The sequence below is a fragment of the Procambarus clarkii genome, chromosome 52 (assembly GCF_040958095.1).
Source record: "Procambarus clarkii isolate CNS0578487 chromosome 52, FALCON_Pclarkii_2.0, whole genome shotgun sequence".
NCBI classification, from domain to species: domain Eukaryota; kingdom Metazoa; phylum Arthropoda; class Malacostraca; order Decapoda; family Cambaridae; genus Procambarus; species Procambarus clarkii.
In genome coordinates this window covers 24,046,515-24,070,837 of record NC_091201.1, presented here as the reverse complement: position 1 = coordinate 24,070,837, position 24,323 = coordinate 24,046,515, and the positions used below count along the sequence as shown (strand labels likewise).

The window sequence follows — 24,323 nt, the reverse complement described above, 5'->3', positions numbered from 1 at the left end:
CATGTCGACCTCAAGAGCTTGAGGGGGCTGCATCGTTCATGGTACTGTATATCTTGAGATGATTTCGGGGCTTTTTATTGTCCCCACGGCCCAGTCCTCGATCAGGCCTCCACCCCCAGGAAGCAGCCCGTGACAGCTGACTAACACCCAGGTACCTATTTTACTGCTAGGTAACAGGGGCATAGGATGAAAGAAACTCTGCCCATTGTTTCTCTGGTAGCTCGATATAAAACGAGGCCTTCCCACCCATTCTGCCTGCTCAGGATTATTAAACAGATGGTGGCTGTTTATTACCAACCTCAGGCAGTGTATTCTTGTCCCATTTACCCTATGGGACTTAAATCTTGTATGGCACATGAAAACATTCCTGATTGTGATGCTCGGCTTACGCAATAATAGCAATCACATCCTTGGTTGTGACACAGATGAAGGGGTTATGGTAACAAAATGACAATTTCAGATTTTTTTATTTTGTCTTACAAAATATAGCCATTTATTATTTTATTAATATAATATTTTATGAACATAGTATTTTAAAAGATTTAATGAATATAATATTTTATGATCATTTTATAAATATTTTTGTTTAATCCATTCTGGAAAATTATCTCCTTAAAATAAGTATAACACTGTCCTAAATAATATATAAAATTACAATTGTACAAAACAAAAAGAATCACAGTTCTTGGTATATTCGGATGAGCTGAGTAGTAGATGCCGGATAATCCGTGACGGGGCACTTGCCTTCCCGTCTCACAAAAGGCAAGATGCAGCTATAACAGAACACATACCTGTAACATGAAGCCAATACCTGCATGAATCTCATTTAGACCAACATTTAGGTTACTGTCAGTAATAAAATACAAACCATGAGTAACTACATGGGCATACTATATTTAAGTATGGCAGCTTTATCATTATTTAAGTCAATGCTTTATTGAAAAAACTATGCACGAGGTAAATACTATATTGGGTTTTTCCATCTATAGTGGCAAGAGGATCTACAGCTATGATACTTAGGGATTTTAATCATGAGGGAATATAACAAATTGGCACACAGGGATGAAATGTGAAGTGCAAAATTACTGGATACAGATCATGAGAGTAAGAACTGAGGTGGACTGTAAAGTACTGCAGGCACACCTTGACCAAACTTCATAATCGATTATGGTAAATTACACATTGTGGAATCCAAGGTTTCATCAGTTCTCAATTTCAACACTGTAATCTGAATGAGATAATTTGCACCAGGGTCAAAGAATACTACTGCTGGCCATGCAAAGTTATGTACTATAACAGTACTGTGAGTGAGGTGATCTTAACCTGGTATAAACACCTCCCCCAACCTCTCCCTCTCTCTCACTCTCCTCCTCCCCCCCCCTATCTCTCTCTCTCTCTCTCTCTCTCTCTCTCCCCTCTCTCTCTCACTCTCTCTCTCCCCTCTCTCTCTCTCTCTCCCCTCTCTCTCTCTCCCCTCTCTCTCTCTCTCTCTCTCTCCCCCTCCCTCTCTCTCTCTCCCTCACTCCTCTCTCTCTCCCTCACTCCTCTCTCCCTCCCCCCTCTCTCTCTCTCTCTCTCCCTCCTCTCTCTCTCATAGTGAAAGTCTTTTACCACTAATCTTGTATAATTGTGACTTTTTCTTGTAAAGTTTTAACATTAATGTGAAATATACACAAAAACACACATTTGTTTGATCCCCATTAACTACTTACCCTGAAACAGACAGAACAGTATCTTGCCTTCTTGTCTTCAGGCATATTGGACAATTTTCAGTCTTCAAGCCACCAATTCTTTGTACTCCCACAGTCTGAAATATCTTGTACATTACAGCATTTAAGGTTTGTTTATACAAGGTAAAATAGCAATGCAAAAAACTAAAGGTAGTACTTTTCATAAAAGCATTATGTTGTTTATATAACTGTTTTTATTTGTATACCTCGCAATTCTTACAATATGGCCTATTTTACTTACAAGGCAGTAAAATAAAAGGCTAGATTTTTTGAATTATGAGGAGGGAATCATCAGGAGAAAGCCCCAAGCCATTACGACTACTGTACTAGAATGAACATTTAGTTGAATTTCCAGCATCAGTTACTACCATACATACCAAACTTTGTGAACTTCTTGCAGTGGTATTACAAGTGACAAAACACTCAATAGTTATTCTATTAAACTTTGTACACACAACTTTTACTGCACCTGAGGTGGTGGTGGGATGGGCTGTGTTATGAGGGATCTTGGAGTGTTACTACTTGAATAAAACCAATCGAGAAACTGGAGGAAGAAAGCCCCAACTTCTAAAGAGTTCATCAAGGAAGAACCAATTCTTTCAATTAGCCACTGACCAAGATCTTGTAGGCCTCTGGGAAAACAAAAGATTGACAAGTTAAATACAAAATTAAGATAAATCAAAGTTACTTTTAGGAAGGTAAGCATAGAACTTCTGTTTCAAAATCTGTAACAGTCTCTTTATAGGGGTGGGCCTTGGGTAATAGCTTGGGAAGCAAGCAAGTGGATGCTCAGATAAGAGCATTTCAAATAACTCAATTCCCTATTTTATCTCCAAATAATGTGTCATTCTTGCACTCATATAATATTACTTTATACTACCTTATACTTCTGAAGGAGAGCAATTTTTCTGTTCTCATATCAATGATTTCATAGTCTTCCTTGTCAAGGTTTTCAAGACGAACTCCACAAAGTAGCAATAAAGGACTATGAAATCGACTCTTCCCTATTAAATATCTGAAAAAAGTAAGTCATTATTTGTTCCTAATGAAAAATGTACATTTGCAAAAGTTCTTTTAATTGACCAGAAAACTTTTTATACATTGTTTAAATGACAGCTGATCAAGAGAAGTATTCCCAGCCCCTATATCAGACATATCTCACAATAGTATAAATATTATAAATATTTAAATCACAAAAGTATTTTTGAGTTTATAAAAAGTACTTTTCTAAGCAGTACACTCAGTCATTCCCTAAAGCAAGATTCTACTAGCCTTTTCATAGCATCAGCAATAGTCAGGCAGGTCAACATTCAACACCAACCTGATAAAAAAAAACTTCAAAATTATCTCCACTGGACTATACCGATGCCGGGTAGACACTGGAGAATACTCAATCCAACCAAGTATGAAGAAAGAAAAAGTGCTTGCCCTGAAACCCAAAAGCCTACCCAAGGTGCAACTCCGCAACATAGATCTCCAAGACTTGCGATGCCAAACTACCAAGCTACCCTTAGGTTACTACCACCAATCACCACCAGTTAGGAAGGTCTCACCACAATGTTTCCCTCCCATTCCTCATGCAACCAAAGCACAAAATAAAAACTGCAGACCAAATAAAGAGAGCTGAGAAAGAAAGGGTGGGAGTGGGAGCAACGGTGTATACTGCCTCAGAAATAAAGCAGAGCATAAATCTGGTACTCTTGTCTGAGCTGGTCACTCAGTCTCTCCCCAAGGCAATTCCTTAAGTTCATTGTTGTAGAGTCAAAGACTTTGTTCTTTCAAGATGATAAAACACTCTTTTTGTAAAAATACTGTTAATGATATATGCACAGAATCTACACTCATGATTCAAAAATTTGTACTGTACAGGGTGTACATTTAATTACTTTGATAACATTTAATGTCCACCTACGTGTAATAGCATCATTGTTTATATCAGAAATTTTGACAGCTATACAAGCACTAAAACTCAACCGAGAATGGGAAAAAAAGGAATTTGTCTTGTATTGTAAACTGATTAAGAAGCCATAAGGTGTAATGAAGTGCATGCTTCACTTCTCTTAAAATGATTTAGTAATATTCATTTTAATGATGTGGGAAGTTCACACTCATATTTTGAGCAAAGACATAGAATGGAATGGGAGGATAGTCAAGTTATTTGTACCAGAAATATTTATGTTGTGGGGTATAATTTAAGACATGAGCTGTGATATGAAGCACATCCATGCAACAACCAGAGGTGAGGGAGACCAAAAACAAAGCCTGAAGAAAACAATCACGGACCAAAGGAGACACCAGAAAATGAGCAGAAGAAATTAAGACCGTCCAAAGACTAAGGAGGCTTAGATGGAACATGAGGAGGCAGGAGGTGAAACAGCACCCAAGGAAGCTTATGAAACAGGCCCGAGGAAGCATCAACCCCAAACACAAGCTGGAGCAACTCTGCCAGTGCCTCCTCATACAAGGTGACGGTATTCAGCATAAGATGCCAATCCAGAAAAAGCCAAGAAATAAAAGACAAGAAAACCAAAACTGAAACTGAAGAGCAATGACAACAGGAGAGGAAATGGCAGAATACACACCACCAGACTTCATACTGTTGCCGTGGGAAGGACCATAGGTGGAACATCAACCAGCCACCTGATCACCATAGAAATGAAGATGAACATGCATCATGAGCTAATAGCTCGATCCTGCAGGCACAAATAGTAAATAGTATATACATATACAGTACAGTATGAATTATACATACTGTGTATTGATTTTTCTTGAAGCAACCTTCTTGTTATTAAATAAAAAAATTTATATCTTAACCTATATTTTCATAATTTAGTTAAAGGTAACAAGTAAGTTTACCTGATATAAAATGTAAGTGTCAGGAGCTCCCATGAGAAATGCACAAAAGGCCACAGTTTCAGCAACAGCTTCTGCAAGTCATTTATCCATCCCTGAAACAGGACAATAATGTCAAGTTATGTTTTTGGCTACACAGAAAAATAAAATCAATTAGAGTTAGAATAATTGAGTAATAAATATAAAATACATACTGTATTTTAATATTTTGTCAAACTCACTATGTACTTCTCTTGATATTACCTTATCTGAAAGTCTACCATCAGCATCCTTATCTTGCACATCTTGATAAATGCTGTCCATTTGACTCAAAAAATATGGAAAAGCTACAATTGTTGATAGTGACTTCAAGTATGCAGTATTTGACAGAGTTAGTGGTTTTAGGTGCCTTTCTGTCTTCAGAGGGACTCTCTTCAGATCATAAAAATTTTCAGCAAATGATGCTCCTGAAACATTAACAAAGAAGCCTTGAGAATTTCAGGATATAATGAGAAAAGACAAGCTTTGAGCTAGTGCAAAATACCTTTCTGAGCACATTATTCTGTCACCAATAGGGTATGTTCCATTAAAGCCTTAAGACGTGTGACCCACAGTCCCTCAGGCAATATATGGCACATGTGCCATAGGGACTACATCATATCTCAGGGCCATATATAGTGCTGAAATAGTATAGCTGATCCCTCTGGTGTTACTCCAGAATGTTACCACGAGATATCACTGGTCACATTCGAACAGACCAACTCACAGACAGACACTTACATAGTGGATGGACTGCTTAATGCTACAATCCACTACAGTATTTAATAATAATGGAACAATGCCAAAAAGTATTTGTCTTATTTATAAAAAAAATCAATAGAATGGAGTTCTTATATCTACATGGTATCTGTAGTTAATGCCAGTATGCAAAAATGTTTAATAGTGACATCACTAAAAGAAGGCAACACTCAAAAATGTTCTGAACATATGAAGTTCAATGTCTGAATAAAGTACAACATTAGTACTATTATCATCATCATTACATAAATACATAATTCATTGTGCTGGGGAAAAGACACCCAGTGTATATAGTACATTCAATGGCTTATGACTTTGTGTTTTAGTTACTGTAGGTGAGGGGTCCAGGGTCATTTCTAAAAATTTTACCTGATCCTCAAGGGACAAATCTTCTTTTAAAGGTTAGTTTGGGAATGGTTTTTCTTTTTCCAGTGAATTTTTGGAAACACAGCTTTGCATTTTATACTGAACTTGGTTCCTCACTGAAACTGACATGCTTGAGGCACTTTAGAGTACAGTACATGGAAACGAAATGCTCCAGTGACAAAATCTTCAGATTAAAATAAAGGCAGGACTACTTTGTGAGGCCTTAAAGCTAATAAATCTGTGTGCATGAAAATTAATAAGCATATATAAATGGAGATAGCTATTTATCAAAAGAAAAATAATCAACAGATTAAGGAGAGGAAAATAAATACAATATACAATTTTACATTTACATACCATAATTAGATAAGTAGTGATGTTGTATAACAAGATTAAATGCTACAAATAATTCACTGCTATACTTCAGACACCATCCATATTTCTCAGGATTGCTTTCTGCTATCACCTGGAAAGCACAAAACATTAACCTAATATTTTAAAACATCATTCATTCCCTTTTATTCAATGCTTTTATTTCTGAATGTGATGCAGGGTTTTATTAAATACTTAATGATTTAATTTAATATCGTAACACAGTGAAGAAATATTCAAGTGTGTAAATAATGTGTAAGAACCCATTGTTTAGGATATGCGCTATATAAAACTGCATACAATGGATACACAGCCCTTCATTGCCATGACAATTTTCTAATGTATTTTTAAAATCTTAGTAGCCTCACCCAATCTTAGCCAACACAGCTAAATCTAACAATAAATATATATATTTTATTTATTTTAGAGCATTGGAAAATGAGTTTTGTTGAAATGGCTGGTAGTGGGAGTAGGCAATACTCCTCCAAGAGCAGAGTACACACACAAATACATTGACACTAAGTATTAAACAATCAACAATGTTTACAAATGTTGTGTCATACACGAGTCAAGACCATAGGCAATGCCTGGGAAGAGACGAGAACACAATCATCATAATTCCTCCCTGGAAACTTAAAACTTTAATATCCTCCGAGAAACCTGCACTATTAACACTAGTATATTTTAGCCTCAGTTGACAAAGTCACCTTCAGAACATGTTTCACAGCTGGCTGTAGGGTGGACATAAGACCATCTTGGGCCACGACATCGAATATTGAGGGACGGTTCCTTGCTGTGATGGTAATATGGGCCCCAAACTCAGCCATGTTTACATGAGCAGGACCACTCTGTCCGTGTTCCTACCTCTGGCTCTGGCTTCAGCCTTCTTCACATTTTAATCCTCCTATTTTTCCAATATTTTAACATATTGATCTTAGATATGTGATGGCCAAATAACAATGGTATGTAATTACTTCAGCATATATATAAAATTTAATTAGTTTAAAGAGAATTTATTAGGTTCAGTTCCATCCCGGTTGTGGATTGAATCCGCAGGATAATGGGTTATGAGCCATCCTCACAGGGATTGATCCCCCCCCTCCCAAACCACCAACATTTTTCCTGAATTTGCCTGAGGGGGCCACTATCTCTCTAGTGGTCTCGACGGGGATAGGAAGCCGGCAGCTTGTCAAAGATCTCCACCATTTATCCTGATGATTTTATCTTGAATTGTAGCAGGGTTTTGGCATTTATGCCTTCGGCGGGTAAGCGGTTCCATAAGATGGATATCGCAGCTAGGATCCATATTAAACAAAGTAAAAAAGAAATAAATATGTTGAAAATGGAGCCCTATAGATATATAACATACTGTCAAGTGCAAATTAGGGTAGGCTAGCAGCTATTGACTGGAAGTTTGTATATTATATACCTACAGAGGACATGATTTCACATGCATGTAGACATGTACATGTTTAATCCTGTTCCCGATGTACTGCAGGAGCCTTTGCCACATACTAATTATTATTATACTTTCCCAACGTATATAAGGTACATATAGAGCTCTGCAAAGTAAGTTAGACATATATACGAAGGAGTTTGGGTAGATGTAAATAGGAGCTGCCTCGTATGGGCCAATAGGTCTTCTGCAGTTACCTACTCTGATATAGAATGTATGCAAATTAGCCAATGAAATATATGTTTAGTATATTGCATCATATATTGTCATTGGAAGTTTCATATGTGGATCAGATGTAAATAAGCCATAATTTGCAATGCTTTCAGTTCTTTTCATCCAAATTATAGGCAGCACAATATTTAAAATCTGAAATACAAGGTAGTTAATGCTTCACAAAATATAATTGTATCCATATTTGTTTTATATTATTATGACCATTATTTGTAAGAAAACTGCATTTATATTTTATCCCTAACTTATGAAGAATGTGAGATGAGTAAATAAATCCTTGCCTGAAACGCTATGCGTACTATTAGCTTTAGGTATTGTATGTACTAGCTCTATCTATAAATCAATCAGAATGTTTGTAACTGCATCTATGTATGTACTTTTCCTAAATAAAATATTATTATTATTATTATTAAGTAAGAGTAAATATATTAATATTTTTTTGACGTGGGAGAGGGTTGGGGGGGGAGTAAAATGTGTCTAAATATTAAGTTCAATTTAAATCTTCTCACATCTTTGATTTACCCACGTTATATTTTAATAGTAATTGTTACAGAGACGTTAATAAAATAATGATAATGATATAATGTATATAGAGACAAAAGTTAGGGTGAAGATATGGGTGAATATGTGGTGAAGTGTGCAGCAGCTGAGAGTAAGACGCAGCCAGCCTACGCTCTGCCCTCCCCGACCAGCTCCCGCCAAAAGGTGTTTTGAGAGTGGTGAGGTCTGGTGAGGCTTCCCTGTACTGCACCTCCAGCCCTCCTCTCCCTCTCTCTCCCTCTACACGCCACACTGCCCGTAACCATGACTGGCTTAAGCACAGGAGTGATCGCCGTGAGTTGCTCGTGTTTGTTGCATGCGTGTCATGAAGGTGTGGGTGATGGGTTGTGTTGATGATTAAACTGGCTGCTGGTGTGTGGCGGAGGTGGACTCTTGAGTTATTGTTATTTACGGTCCATAGTGTTGTCTCCTGTCTTGTAAGCCCCGACCGCTGGCCACATTGACAATATTTATGTCTTGTATGACGAGGCATGATTGCACCATCTAAAGAACAAATGTGTACTTTTTCTCACGTGTTTTAAGATGTACAAAGCCTCTTAATTTTTGCTATTACGAGCATGGAAATACGGCATTAGTTCATTGTTTTCGTTATTCATCTATCGAGACCGGGATCCTAATACTTTGTCACTGTTTTAGTTCATAGGGGACGCTTGAGATTAGTATTTTTTTTTTTTGCAGTCCCTGTGGCGCTGTGGTAAAAGACTCGCCCGGAGCTTCGCGAGAGCTTTGGTCTGAGTTCGTATCCTGGCCAGGGAGGATTGACTGGGTGCCAATCCTGAACTGTAGCCTATGTTCATCCAGCAGTGAATGGGTGAACGTTGTGTGTTGCTCGAAACACTGTGCTTGCTAATGGCTTTACAAGAATGTAAGAACTCTTGTATATATAAATGAATAAAAAAGTTTTATGACAACTGCTCTCTAAGCAAACCTGGACAGTGGTATTGACCATCCCTCTGACACTGACTGCTCAGTACAGCGACTCTTGTTGGGTCTGCATTCCTTCCTCAATATGGTCCAAGTAGTTGAGCATCATTCCTTCACTCCATCCTCAAATTCCAACTTCTTGTCTTTGTTCCCTTCCCAGGAGATACTGTATACAGTCTTATTGGCTTAATGCTTTCTCCTTGTAATTACCTTACCTATCACATCCTAACGTCTTTGTGTTTGTGGGATGGGATGGCCTCTGGTTACATCCTGGTAAATTTTTTGGATGCTGCAATACTAAACAGATTATTTTTATATCTAAGAATTATATTTTTTATTGAAGGGTTAAACACAGGAGTATCTTGCCAAATTCTTATCATTTGCTAAACATAAGTCTATACATAGTTCCTGTAGAGTGCTTAATTCCTACAGTCAACATTCTCTTTTGGCAGGGGGGGGGGTGATCTGATATTTAACAAAAATTGTTATAAAGAGGTCCTTATTTTTTATGTTGCAGTGTATTTGCAGTTCTATCACCCATGGACTTTTCAGGTCCTCAAATGTGGTCATTCTGACCACATTCATGCTGACACTACATATCTCAAATGTGGTCATTCTGACTCCTGTTGGAAGGATGGGGGTAGAAAAATGCTACATTATGCAAAAGAGCAAAGCATTGTGAAAGTGGAAAATGTAGCAGTCACTTACATGTGAATGCCAAGTCTTGCTATAAAGAAATAAATCCCACAATGGAGAATGTCTATTAATGCAATCGTGTCCATATGCACGGTCCTTTAAATAATGTATAACATCTATATAATCACAAGGTTTTCCATTAGGGCATTGGAAAGTATGGATCTCCTTTTGGAACTTTGAATTATTGACTTTTAAGTTTTCAGAATTTTTAAGGTACTGTACCGAATTTTTATTTATATTTTTTATTGCTTCACAATATAATAAAGATAATTTGCATTAACAGGAATTACTTGCTTTACATAGGCATTGTGATCAGTGCAGAAATGATTGTTTGAATTATTCTTTGCAGGACATAATTGAGGGGGCTCATCCAGAGAACCCAGTTCTTCAGATTTTGGTAAGTTTACTGTATATATTATAAACTGTTTCATCTTTGTTTACTCTTATTTCTTTAACATTTAAATGCTGGAGGAGATTCCAGCCCTCACAATATTTTAAAATCAAAATACATGGTGATACTATAATAAATTTGCTGCAATGCTACAGTATTTTTATAGAAATGTTAAATTTATTTAAGGTATAATCAGTTGTCTGCAAAAATAGGCAGTTTAGTATCCATATATTGTATCTAAACAGTGACATGTATTTTACAAGAAAATATTATCAACTTGCAGGATAATATTTTCCAGTTCCAGAATATTAATGTCACATCTCATTGTCAGACATTAAGGTAAGGTCACCACATGAACCAAAAGACAAAAAAAATGTACTTGCAGTGTTAGATGAAATTACACCCAGGAATATTGCAGAAAATTTTCAAATGTATTGATGCTCGTATAAATGTCCCACTTCTCTCTCCTATACTGTATGTATTCCCTTTCTTTCTCTCCCTTTCCCCTTCTCTTTTTCTTCCCCCTCCCTTATTCCCTTATTCACTCCCACTTTCTCCTCTCCCCGCCCCTTGTCTCTCCTCCTCCCTCTTCTTGCATACACCAACTTACTCATCAGCTCTTGCCCTCATTTGATCAATTGTTGAGTATGTAATATTTAGCATTGTGATTTTAATTAAATTATGATAATCATTTTGTCTAATCTAGTGCTAGACCACCTGCTGTTGACTGTAGGCTATGACGACTCAAACTGCCAGTGGTATGACCTAAAACCGTGAACAAAAATTTTCTCGTCTATTTAAGGCAAACTTCTGAAACAGGTCATTTTTTTCTGTATAGTACCATATAATCATACATACTGGCTTGGACAAATAATAAATGGCCTGCAGCTTTCATCAGTGAGAAAAGCACATTTAATATGGTATTTTATTTAATGGATTTCTGGACTAGGTTTTAATTTGCTTCTGTTTAATGCACTACATATTCTATTAGCTTAATTATATTTCTTCCTCTTATGTAATTGATGCAAATTCCCACAGACCATGAAGCGCATCCCTAGTGGTGCTCAAGAACGATACCGCCTGCTGGTGTCGGATGGCCAGTGGTCAAGCAGCTTCGCTATGCTAGCCACACAGCTCAACAGCAAGGTTGCCACTGGAGAGATTTCCAATAACTGCATAATACAGATGAACCGTTATGTTTGTAATACTGTTCAGGATAACAAGAAGGTGAGATAAAGGAAAATATGTAAACTGTGGATGATGTGTGTTGTCTCTTAACAAAGGTTTGGGCTCATTAGGAATGTCATTTATGTACCTAGTGAACTTGCAAGTAAGAGCAGTATCCTACACCAACTCATCTGAAGTGTGCCCTAGAAGCCAATTTAGTTGATGAGTTTATTATTTGTATACACAATGAATTCACATTAATATGATGTATCAATGAGAAAATCAGTAGGTTCCATGAGGATGATTCGAACCCGCTCACTTGGGACTTCCAAGCTAGTGCCCTAGACCACCATGCTACGACATGGTCAAAAGCAATGCAACCTGGAATTGCACTGAACCCTTTAGGATTCCTGAGGCTTGCAAATGATGCCCAATCAGGGTTTTAAGCATTGCCCCCATGCACTCTGGCTAATGGTTCAGTAGTTCTCCAACCCCACTGTCACACAAACTGTGGTCGGTCAGTATTAGGTTAATATGTATTATGTTATATGAAACAATTATCAAGTTAAAATTATATGTTTAAGGAAGATTTTTGTTGTACAGTGTAGGCATTAGTGCATTTTAAGAAAGGTTAGCCTATAAGCAGTTATATAGTGGCTTTTCTTACCAGTTTGTGCTCCGTACAGAGTGTAGGTTGGGCAGTTGTAGTGATGTAAGGATATTTTGTGTGTGTACCATGAAAGGGTGAAGATTTGTTTTTAAGAATATATAATGTTAGGAAATCTGTTGGCATAGGGAACCATAGATTCCTTTCTTGATTGCCCTAATGTCAACAACAAAATATCTCTTATAATTCAGATAAAGCATGCACATGTATTTTTAGAAACGGATGTTAGTAGTTTTAAAAATTAATTATTGTAAATATTGTAAAGGCACAGTATTGCAGTACTGTAGTTATAGCTTTAGATTTCATACTATGTACTGGGAATATTTTTTTTTGTAAATTCAGCAGTTATCTTGTAAATGTCTTGTTAAAATAAATTTATATAAAAGGCTTGTCTATATTAAAATAAATTCTTAGTTTAACAAAATCACTCCTGAATTTTCAAACTAGACAAATTCTTGCAGGTTCACTAGTTAACATATGGAAACCTTAAAGAAATAGTTTGTCATAATAAACAATTATATTTATTTTGTAGGTGCTGATCATTCTTGATTTAACGGTGCAACAATCTGGTGAAGACGTGGGCATCAAACTGGGAGAACCAGTGAGTTATGATCCTAACAAAAGCAGAGCTCAACAGCAGCCGCAGCAGCCTTCTCGACCAATGCCTTCCATGGCAGCCACTAGTATGTGTTAATATTTTTGTAAAATAAAATTTGGTTCACCAATCTCTTGCATTATGTGCTTTAATATTAAATTTTTTAAGTAGATTATTTAAAGAAGCATGTCAAAGGTAAAGCAATGGAGGTGAAGAAAGAGGAAAGCTTGTGGTGAAGTGGTTGGTTGGTTTAATTAAGAAAAAGTACAAAACGGAACTTAAACGTCAAGCGCTTTAAAATGTGTGTATGGTGATAAAGGGTAAGTGACATGTCATAAAGAGTTAGGTCTCACTCCCTAGGTCCCTGATAGTTGATCATGGTGATACATATCTTAAGTGCTCTCACCACCCCATCACTCCTGTGTTTTGTACTATGGAATGTCTTTCATTGGAACCAATATCCTGCAATAAAAAAAATTCTTAATTTATTTTTTTCTGGTTATAGTTGTATTCACCAGATTTTTTCTTTTGCTATCTTGAAACACTCACTTTTACAACCTTTTATAATTTAACCTGATGTGGACACATTTACAGGTGCCCCTTCACCACGTAATCCCCTAGGACAGCGCAACACACCAAACCTAGGGGTGTCCCCTGCAAAAACTCCATCTGGTGGAAATGTTCATCCAATTGCTTCTCTTACTCCATACCAAAATAAGTAAGCCTTACAAAAAGTATATGCTTAAAATACAATAGTTAATTGGTCATACTTTTTTTCAATTAATCTATTTTTGTGTAACTACATTTTTGTTTATTTTTGTCTGGAGCTGGAATCTAGATACTGATGTTGTCCCTGACACACACGTAATAAACACAGTCGAGATAGCACCGTCTAGTGGTGCTATCTCCTTCTGCTAGTAGATAGGTATACCAGAAGGAATATTGATTTATATGAACATGTTTGCTGATGATGATAAGCTTCTAGGGAAGATTGGAGACCTAGAAGATTGTCATGCCCTTTAAATTGTTCTAGATAAAATAAATGCTTGGAGCACCACAGTGCTTCAGTTCATTCAGTGCACCACATTCCATTTGCCACATGCCAATGTGAATAAATGCCAAGTTATGGAATGTGGAATTGGAGAAAATAGACCACATACAACCTACAAATTATGTGTAAAGGAATTAAAAAAAACTAGCAAAGAAAGAGATCTAAGGGTTATGTTATTCTGGCGACATTCATAGATTGTCACCAGAACTTTCAGTCGTATGAATGTTGCCAGAGCTTTCACAGGCGTTCATTCATAGAATGAATGTTGTTCAAATTGATTGATTGATGATGAAGATTAAGCCACCCAAAAGGTGGCACGGGCATGAATAGCCCGTAAGTGGTGGCCCATTTGAGCCATTACCAGTATCAATAGATGATACGGGAGAGCTGTGGAGGTGCGACTGCACCCTGCGTGACGGGAGATGTTTCCCGTGTTGTTCAAAGTTATTCATTCACCAGAGGATGAGATTCATAGAATGTCACCAGAGGATGGATAGCAAATGCAATCATGAAATGATGGTAGGACTTTCACTACATCATAGTGAAAAAATAGTGGCATAAACTCCACTACATCAATATTGACATGTATCCATACAAGCATCATTTGTGTAAAACCCAGACAGTAGTAGTTTAAATTAAAGTATAACAGAATTACCCCCATGAAACGTGTGATGATAACCGCAGTTTAAGCGTTAATATTTACAGATGATGTCTTGCATATTAACCCACTTATCAGAGCAGTAAATTTGCGCTCCGAAGCACAAGTATTTTGGACACAGTAATTGGTTACATTTAATTGCCTAAAGCTGGACTTTGAAGGTTACTAACATAGTGTATAAAAAAGTACAATAGCATCATTAGATTTTATCAGAATTCATAATACAAATCTCATGCCATAATATTGTACTACTAGCCAATTTCTTTCATTTAACCTAAATAGAAGTGAAATTAACACACTAATTTGTTACCAAGGTGGACCATATGTGCTCGAGTTAGCAACAAGTCAGCTATTCGAACATGGTCCAACTCTAGGGGTGAAGGTAAACTTTTCTCCATGGATCTTCTCGATGAATCTGGAGAAATTCGTGCAACAGCTTTTAATGAACAAGTGGACAAATTCTTTGATTTGATTGAGGTAAGGTAATGACTTGTAAAGAGCATATAGACAATTAAAGACTAAGAGAATGATGATAACAAAGGGTAGTTAGACATAAGTTATCCATGCCATGACTACTTACTGTTTTCACTTGAATTAGTTTTTTATCCTTGTGATAGCTGGTAAGTGTCTTTGAGCTTATACATGACAATTTCAGTACTTATGCTTGGTAGAGTAGTGAAGGTCCCAGTGGTCATTCAATCACAGGAGGCAGATTTCAGAACCATTGAACATGACAATACATGAGGTTAAGTCCTTGAGCCATTTCTAGAAAGTTAATTGCCCTTACTACAATAAATCTCACTACATACATGCCTTGATCTTAAAGAAAATATTCCCAGTACTGTAGTTGTATAAATTGTATTTTAAAAATACTTTTATTTTCTAACGTTGAATTCAATATTTGAAGATGTATTTAAAGTTTGATTGTTTCAATATTCCCCACAAGAGGCTGATCAGCTAGTTGGAAAAGCATAGGGAAACTAGGAAGATAATGAGTAACTATTAGGAATCAGAGTTGTAGTGAGAGGCAACCAACCCCCATATTTATATGTATGGATGTATGTTTGTTCTATTCACTCATTCAAATTATACCTTTAAATTTGTGTTGTAAAAAATATATTTTATGAAACTTTAATGTTTTTTTAATCGGGATTCCTTTTTCATTGCAGATAAATAAAGTTTACTTCATTACAAGTGCCACCCTCAAATCTGCTAACAAACAGTACTCAAACCTCAACAATGATTATGAAATGTCTTTCAATAAGATGACTGAGGTAAAGTGTTCTTGTACGTGTTCAGAGCTTGGTTGGATTATAAAGAAAAGGTTACATGTCCGCATCTGAGCACATTCATCCTGTCTTCTCTCACACTATCCTTCCATTGTCCGTTTCTTCCTTGTCATACACATCTCAATCATTCATACTACATTCACTGTCTAAGATGTAAAATTCTTCAGTAAATGTTTCTTTTAAAGAGTTTTTGTTGAGTTCAAGTAACCCAAAGATTTGCATGTTGCCATGATATCTCGCAGAAAAGGACATTAAAAAAAAGCCTGGTTGTGAGTGACAGCCTTGTATTTTGCAGGCCTGATTTAAAATTGTGCACCTTATTTTGAGATTTATTTTTCAGATAACACCCTGTCATGAAGTAACGGCAATCCCTGCTATGCAGTTCAACTTTGTTCCTTTGGATCAGCTTGAGAGTTTAGAAAAAGATAATATTTTGGGTAAGCAGTACTAATTTTTGTTAGTCACCTTTAAGAGTTTCATCATAGTTGCATATGTCCACAAATACCTTGAATTGCATATCAGCTACCAATCGGCTTAATTCAAATGATATTTTTATATATATAGAGATTGATAATTCCGTTCCTTGATCAAGAAATTTTCTCAAAATTCAGCATCTTGTTTCTTTTATTTATTATTTCTTGGCCTTATCCCTTTTATGCTTTTAAAACAAGTGAGCTCAAAGATGAAGCTTTAGTATAAGCTCGCTACCTTATTCACATGTCTTCATTCACTATTCTCTATGAATTTGTCACAACCCTTGTTGTGATTGGTTATAGTTATATAGTTTTTGACTAGTACTATTTTCCATTTCTTCAGTACTGTACAAGCTCGGTTATCCAAACACACTGAACTGGATATCCAGAAATAAGTCTTAATATTTTTGTCAAATTTTTCTGGGGGATGAGGGGCATGTGGAGGGGCCTATGATTATTGTACAGAATAACCAAGAATTATAGTAAAAAGATTCATTATAATAAAATCTCTAAAGAAATATCTAACTGTAACAAATACAAATTAACTAAAAACTGTGTACAGGCTGAAGACTGTAGTTTCCTGCTAAAATTTGGGGATTTTTACTGCCTGTCTAAAGTGGACCCATCCAGGCCTGGTCAAGCTAAACAGGCCATGTGCTCTTTGCCTTGCATTATACCACAGTGCCATGCCATAAGTGAAACATTTTCTTCAATAACGTTGTTGTTTTCATGGCAAAAAATGATTTAATTTACCAAGACTATCTGGTAGCAGCAACAATCGCCCTCTCAGAGAGGAAGAGGGCAATGAACACAGGAGGCAAGCAAAACTTAATTCTTGTTTGGTAAAAACAGAAAGCCAATGCCTTTAACCACTGAAGCCTCACCAGAAAGCCAAGAGCCTTCAACCGTTGAACCTTTAGCAGTTGTCAGTCAAAATAGACCTTACCAAGCACATGTACTGTAGTTGTTGTTCAAAAAGTTTTGAATATGTTCACTTTTGGACTTCTCCGGTAAGACTTCTGTGATCATGTCATCTTGTCAAAAAACTGACATAAGATGACATCTTTGTGGTTATAAAAATTGACCCTTGGATACTGTAAATAAAGGATTTTTCTAAAATATGTAAGGTCCATTCCTATTTGTGTTAGCCAAACATTCAGCTTGGCTGAATTTCTTGTAATAATCTAAAAAAATAAAATTGCAGTTTTTGTAGCACAGACTGGTCACGTCCACTCTTTACTCGTGCATACCCATCGTTTACCTTGCACGTGACCGCTCTTTACTAAAAAAGGATGAACACTAATTCTTCTGATTACTTGGCTCTTTTAGTATTTTGAATAATTAATTCTTCTTAATTTTGTATATATGTATAATGTTTATTATTTGATTAGATAATAACCTTACAGATGTCAAATGCTGCTAAATATAGGGATTTATAAGCAAAAGTAAATTGTCTCAAATTCCTGTACTGAAATAAATCATGAGACATAAGTTGTCGTCTAAGTGTACAAAAAACATACTAGTGTTTTATTTTGTCACTGTGTAATTGTTTTTTAAAAGAATTTGCAAAACCTATTTTGCTAATGCAGCCATTTTTATTAATGTTTTAGTACTTGTACTTAGTCTTGATATTAGTTAAGAATGTCCACTTAATCATGTAAGATTCATAAGCATAAATGTCTTCTTATTCTCAGATGTTATTGGAGTGTGCAAGGAAACAATGGAATTAAGCACTATCCAGCAGAGAACAACCGGCCGTGAACTAAAGAAGAGGGACATACAGCTTGTAGATGACACAAATAGAGAAGTATGTTTTACTTTTGTAATAGTTCATCTCTTAAATGTTAAATGCATATATTTACCACAAGGATAACTATGAAATTATTAGTTTTAGATACCTTTAGCCTCTGTAGGATTATGTGGATAAGTTATTTTATTTTATTTTAAAGCGAGTTGACTGTATAATTCTGTCACACAATTCCCACAGTGGGAGGTTTGTTACTAAAATTCAGATTGAGCAGTAGTTTTGAAAATTTATTTAATTTATTAAGTTTAATTGATGAATTTGTTAATCTGAGTTGTTCAATACATTAAGGTGTTTAATTCAGATAGTACGGTAAATTTAAGTTATTTAAAACTGATACTTGGCTGCTAAACGGACTTCTTAAAACGGCTGAAACCTCGTAGCCTCATTGCCGTCGAACAGATTAGGAGTCATTTTCAATATGGCTGCCTCATGCACAACCGATTGTAGTAAACACAACCTTTCTACCGATAATTTAGTTATTATGATTCATAATCATAACAACATGCATTGTGATTATGAATTAATAATCACTGGTTAATCTCATACTTGTTGTTTCATTCCTATAGCTGGTCCGGCACTTTCTGTTTAATATAACTTATAACTATTAGGTTATATATAACTTTAATATAAATTGTTGGCAAGAAGCTGTTTCATTTGAAACTTGAATGTTGCAAAATATTGTATAACCTCCTTTGATAGAAAAGTTTGTTACACAGGTACGTTTGACGTTGTGGGGGACTACAGCAGAAAGCTTTGACGGATCCCAGCAACCTATTCTAGCTGTGAAGGGAGCCAGATTGTCGGATTTCAATGGACGTTCTCTGTCACTGTTATCGTCATCTTCATTTCAGGTAAATGGTCCTGAGGACCACCAACTTTCTTCATGTCATGGGAAGTTAAAAAAATGTTCACAATAATCATCCCCTCTCTCCATCATTGAAGAGGCGGGTGGCCTCGTAGGGTGGCCATAGGGTGGCCTCGTAGCCTGGTGGATAGCGCGCAGGACTCGTAATTCTGTGGCGCGGGTTCGATTCCCGCACGAGGCAGAAACAAATGGGCAAAGTTTCTTTCACCCTGAATGCCCCTGTTACCTAGCAGTAAATAGGTACCTGGGAGTTAGTCAGCTGTCACGGGCTGCTTCCTGGGGGTGGAGGCCTGGTCGAGGACCGGGCCGCGGGGACACTAAAGCCCCGAAATCATCTCAAGATAACCTCAAGAAGGCTATGAGCTACAGGACCTCGTATTCATTTATGATGGTTCAGAATAAAGGGAGTTCAAAAGAATGAAACTCGCGTCCTTAAGACTAACCGGGGGCAGGCTTGACTTGTGAGAGCTTGGTCCACCAGGCTGTTGCTTGGATCCGCCAACATACCCATCACAGCCCGGTTGGTCCAGCACTTTTAGAAAACAATCTAGTTTTCTAGATTGTTGTATGTTGTAAAAAACCACCTACCTAGCACTTTTATCATAATTTTTAACAAGTCTTCATTTGTTTCTTTGGCCTCATTAAGATTTATCCCTGTTATAAGCCTGATTCACCATGCCGCCTTGTCCAAGGAATTTTTTTTTTTTTTACTAATAATATTGAGCATGGCACTCGCACACTGTATGTCCATGATCAGCTGCCGAGATGCTTGGATTACACTTTAATGCAGAATTGGCTGAGCTCGTCTGTCTGATTTTGTTGCATTTTTAATATGGAAACATTGGCCCTTTTGATATTTTTATGTCAGCTTTAAGAATTCACAATATAAGAGCCTAATTTGGAATATAAAATATTGGTATGTGCACGGGTAAACTTTATTTCTTTCCATTATTCAAATGTTAAAACTTATTTTACAGATTAACCCTGACATTCGGGAAGCTCACAAGTTGAGGGGATGGTTTGACAATGGTGGAAATAATTCTGAGACAATTAATCTTTCCAACCAAAGAAGTACAGGAGGTAAATATATTACTGTACTTGCTGTTCTTTTGCTATTGCTAAATTGCACATTTTTCAGTGTAAGTTTAAACCAAAAGCATATTAGTTTTAAGATATTTAAAAAAAAAATTAAGATGTTACATACATGTACAAATTTCTCGGTCAATGTGAAGGGATTTTGACTTACGGTGCAGCTCTATTTATATCCTCTCATACATAAAGTGGAAGCTGCCATAGGTTAACTAACAGTGTAAAGGTTAACACGAGGCAATTGAAAGAGTTGATGAAAATTTGTTGGCGTGAACTATTTCGGGTTATTTGATACGCAATGCATCGTTGTTTAAGATTGTTTTCATTGTCAGTAATCATATTAATAAAATAATTGTTTTCAGGTATGGGTACCAACTTCAAAGTATTTTCTGAAGCCAAGCTTGAAAATTTGGGAAGTGCTGCTGATGTTGCTGACTATTATACAAATAAAGCAACTATTGTTTTAATGAAAAAGGAAAATTCCCTCTATACTGCTTGCCCCACTGAGTCATGCAATAAGAAGGTTATTGACATGAACAATGGCATGTACAGGTGTGAGAAGTGCAACAGAGAGTTTGATACATTCTCCTGGCGACTTTTGCTTCAAGTGAGTTCATCTTCTGGATTTACGAGTTATCAGACCATCTATAAACTAATAATTTAAGGACTTTAATTCCATTAATTGGCCCCTTTATCATTTTTCTATTCCTTTTTTAATGCATATTGTCCTGCAATTGTTAAATTGAGTTAATTTTGTGGGTCAATCACATGTCAATAATCACATTGTCATTGATTCACATGACAAATATCAATAACAGTAGATATTCATTAACCATTTTCTCTTGCAATAGGCCAACGTTGCAGACTTCACAGACAATCAGTGGGTAACAGTGTTCCAAGATCAGGCTGAAACTCTGCTTGGAGTTACAGCCCAAGAACTGGGTTCCATGAGAGAGAATAATCCTGAAGGTTACCAGAATGTCTTCACCGCAGCTGCATTCCAGAGTTATAATTTTAAGTTCCGTGTCAAGATGGAGACATACAATGTAAGTTGGACAGGTTAAATTTGTGGTTAAATTAAAATTTGGTTAAATTTGGACAGGTCTTTAATTAAAAAATTAAACAACTTAGATGTGCCGTCATGGGTTTTTCAAATATTTCCATTTTTACTCTTCCCTCTTAAATCCTTCACTTGCTCTACTGCACCATTTAAATTGTTTAGATGTTCCTCCCACCTATGAGTGCAAAAATGTTTTGGTCAATAGCAGACTAGATTTATCTGATTAATTGAACCTTCTTATATTTAGATTTTTACTTGAATTTTAACCATGTATACAAATGTGAATTTGCTTGAATGAACTATATGGGGTGTGGAACGGATTAATTCAATTTAAATTATTTATGGGGAAATTCGTTTCAGTTTTCGTACTTTCTCTGGGAACGGATTAAATACGAAAACTGAGGTACCACTGCACCAAAGAGCATAAATTATGAAAAAGGTGTGATAGAAGAACCAAATATTCACAGTCAGACATCAGACAATATATGTATACAGTATATGTGTATATGTTTTTATTTATGTATGTATGTGTATATATATTATACATGTATATATTTTCAGTGTATGCATATAAAATATATAATAAATCATTGTAACTAAATTGGGAATTTTTAAACAGCAAAAGTTTTTGAATAAACTTGCTGAAGAATTAAATTTGTACCATATTGTGCTTTATGCACAATTGAGGAAAACAGTTTGATATTTGACTCCATTTCAGACTTACAACTGGCAAGATATAGTATACAATTTTAAATTAAAATTTAACTTTGGCTTCAAATAGTTTCTAAAATCTTGTTTGTTACCCAGGATGTTAATGATTTATATTGAGGGGTTAAATATTAAAATAATGTAGATCATGTAGTGTAGAATATTCATTTGTCGCCTCCACTTACATTGTTTTTCATACAAATTTTTTCAGGACGAGAGCCGTTTGAAGTGTACAGTAGTTGCGTGCACACCGTTGGATCCAAAAGAATACAATCGTCGTCTAATTTCAGAAATAAAACAAATGTCGGGTCAAGCTTAAAACAGATGGCCTCTTAATATAAGTATTTTCATAAATATTAAGAAGTAATGTAAGGTCTTGTGTTTTTTATTTTTTTTTATAAATATCTCATATTTCAACATTTAAATCATATGTACAGATATATATATATATAAATTATGATTATCTGATACTTTCTGGTAGAAAATTTGTCAGTACACTTGTATCATGGTGTTGTGGAATCTATTGTAACTTAGAATATTAATTAATATAAATGGCTTATTTAATCATCTCTCCGGTGTGAGGTTAATTGGTAAGTTATGTAAAACATTTTTCATTTGTTAGCGTCAGTTTTCTAGTTACACCTTCCTGCATTTTGGTGAATATTTAAATGCATATGCAGTGAATGGTATTTTATATTAACTAGAAATTGTATGCAATGGGAGAATTGACCAAAGCCTTTGTTTGTGAATGGTAGTATGCTGGAGGGATTGAGTCCAGCCATTCATTTTGCACTTTACCATTTGGCCCACTAGGTTTAGAAATGGTCTTTTTGTTTTTTTTTTACTAGCTAGTTTAATATGAATGTAATATTTGATTTTCTAAATACTGTATACATGTTACTATCAGTGTGTGTAGAATATTGTATTAAACTTTTTTGTATAAATTTTTAAATTACTAAAAGCTAATCGGTCTCATAAGTTATTTGGTATAACTTCTCAAAGATTTCAATAAATTGTATTTTTATTTTTAACCTGTGTTGTTAATTTTGATGATCCAATATATATAATACTGTATATGCTCGAGTCATTTGTTCCATTGGTACACGAGAGTTGAGCTGGGCAGCCACAAGATTGGTACCTTTTTATTTTTTTTTTTTTAAACTTTTTGATCTGGCCTGCTTTTTATGAAACAGATGGGTAGGAGTGATAATGCTGACTTATAAATTAACATTCAGGATATTCCAATGTATTAGTGGCATGTCTAGAAGTTTGAAAATGCTCTAGTCCAGAGTGCCTACGAAACATGATGCCAGACTAATTTGTGGCGAGAGTACATTTTAAACCAAAATGATCATTTACAGAATTGTGGTGAAGCGTATTCCAAATCTTGTGACCATTAGAAAGTTGAGTAATTCTTCCATGCACTAAATCTGCAAGACACACACACTAGTGTAAAATAAAAATGTAAATATCAAGGCTTTGCAAACCCTAGTATAAGGTAAGGCTGCCTTGCTTTAACTACCAATTAATGTTGTTTGTTTAAAATTGATATGAAAAAGTCAAATAATTTTGAGGGGAAACATAAATGAAAGGGTAATTTTGGTTTGTGTTCGCAATATCTCCTCGAGTCGTTCCATCCTTGCCCTCATGGTATTGCCCCGATATGGCTATGAGTTACCTTCTGGTCATTCATGCTACCATCTACAACCGTTGGTGGTGGCATTCCAGGTAATAAATTGTGTGCTCTTAAATGTGGCATTTTTCCTTGGCCTCCCACCACTGTAATAGGTAATGGAAGACAACTTTAGCAGGTTGCATATCGGTCACACCCATCTAACTCATGGTCACTTAATAGAACAAAGTCTGGCTCTCTTTTGTCCAAAGTGTTGTGTCCCACTTAGTTGTGCACCTTGTTGATTGCCCCAATTTTTGGGATGTTAGTGTTGTGCTTTCCTAATGTCTTTATGGGGTTGTCTTGTTAGCATTCTTGGTGAGTTGGATACCTATATCATTTGCCTTGTGTCTTTCTCATATTGTGATATTTAACACTTTTTTGAATATCTTTACAAACTTTCTGGCTTGGTGCCTTTTTTAAATAATTACTATGAATGTAGGACAACTGATATAACTGATACTGCCAGAAATGAAAAAGAATCTTGTTAATTATTGGTATAGTCAAAGGATCCTTTATAGCAGCCGGTAGGTATTTGGAGTAGATGCGGAGAAAATTGGCCAAACTGAAGGGATACTCAAATGTACATTTGAATTAAGGATAAAAACAAAAAGTTAAAAATTGCATGTTTAACAAACATGTTAAACCTTGTCACCTGGAGTGGCTCAATCTATCGTTGTGACTACTGCCCCCTGCTTAATGGAGAATCATGGCACTCGCCGGACTCAAATACTGGCGTTCCTGCTCGAAACGCTATGCATGCTAGTGGCTTTACAAGAAGGTAAAACATGAATACTCTGTATTCTCATTAACCCAATGTACCTTCTTGCATATAAATAAATAAATACACAAGATTCCTTCAAAC

The 24,323-nt window shown here is 35.9% G+C and overlaps 2 protein-coding genes across 4 annotated transcripts; one reads left to right on the top strand and one right to left on the bottom strand.

The window, feature by feature from the left end:
• Positions 1-450: 450 nt before the first annotated feature.
• Pex12 (peroxin 12) lies at positions 451-6,992 on the bottom strand. 2 transcript variants are annotated; one of them, XM_045750899.2, is made up of 8 exons: positions 6,806-6,985; positions 6,084-6,192; positions 4,827-5,029; positions 4,587-4,678; positions 2,611-2,745; positions 2,200-2,362; positions 1,713-1,807; positions 451-791 (listed from the first exon to the last, which is right to left on the bottom strand). In XM_045750899.2, exons 1-8 carry the CDS (start codon positions 6,923-6,925, stop codon positions 677-679), a joined length of 1,032 nt encoding a protein of 343 aa, XP_045606855.2. In that variant the 5' UTR covers positions 6,926-6,985; the 3' UTR covers positions 451-676. The 2 variants fall into 2 exon arrangements, with proteins under 2 accessions (XP_045606855.2, XP_045606856.2); XM_045750900.2 differs by lacking the exon at positions 2,611-2,745 and having other exon boundaries at positions 6,806-6,992.
• A 1,443-nt stretch (positions 6,993-8,435) lies between these two features.
• On the top strand, positions 8,436-22,860 carry RPA1 (replication protein A 70). Of its 2 annotated transcripts, none has more exons than XM_045750902.2 (14): positions 8,436-8,619; positions 10,316-10,363; positions 11,396-11,584; positions 12,724-12,874; positions 13,381-13,504; positions 14,810-14,972; positions 15,665-15,769; positions 16,125-16,221; positions 17,952-18,064; positions 18,781-18,915; positions 19,907-20,009; positions 20,381-20,625; positions 20,870-21,064; positions 21,998-22,860. In XM_045750902.2, exons 1-14 carry the CDS (start codon positions 8,590-8,592, stop codon positions 22,103-22,105), a joined length of 1,806 nt encoding a protein of 601 aa, XP_045606858.1. In that variant the 5' UTR covers positions 8,436-8,589; the 3' UTR covers positions 22,106-22,860. The 2 variants fall into 2 exon arrangements, with proteins under 2 accessions (XP_045606858.1, XP_045606859.1); XM_045750903.2 differs by having other exon boundaries at positions 8,452-8,619; positions 13,408-13,504; positions 21,998-22,256.
• Positions 22,861-24,323: the final 1,463 nt, after the last annotated feature.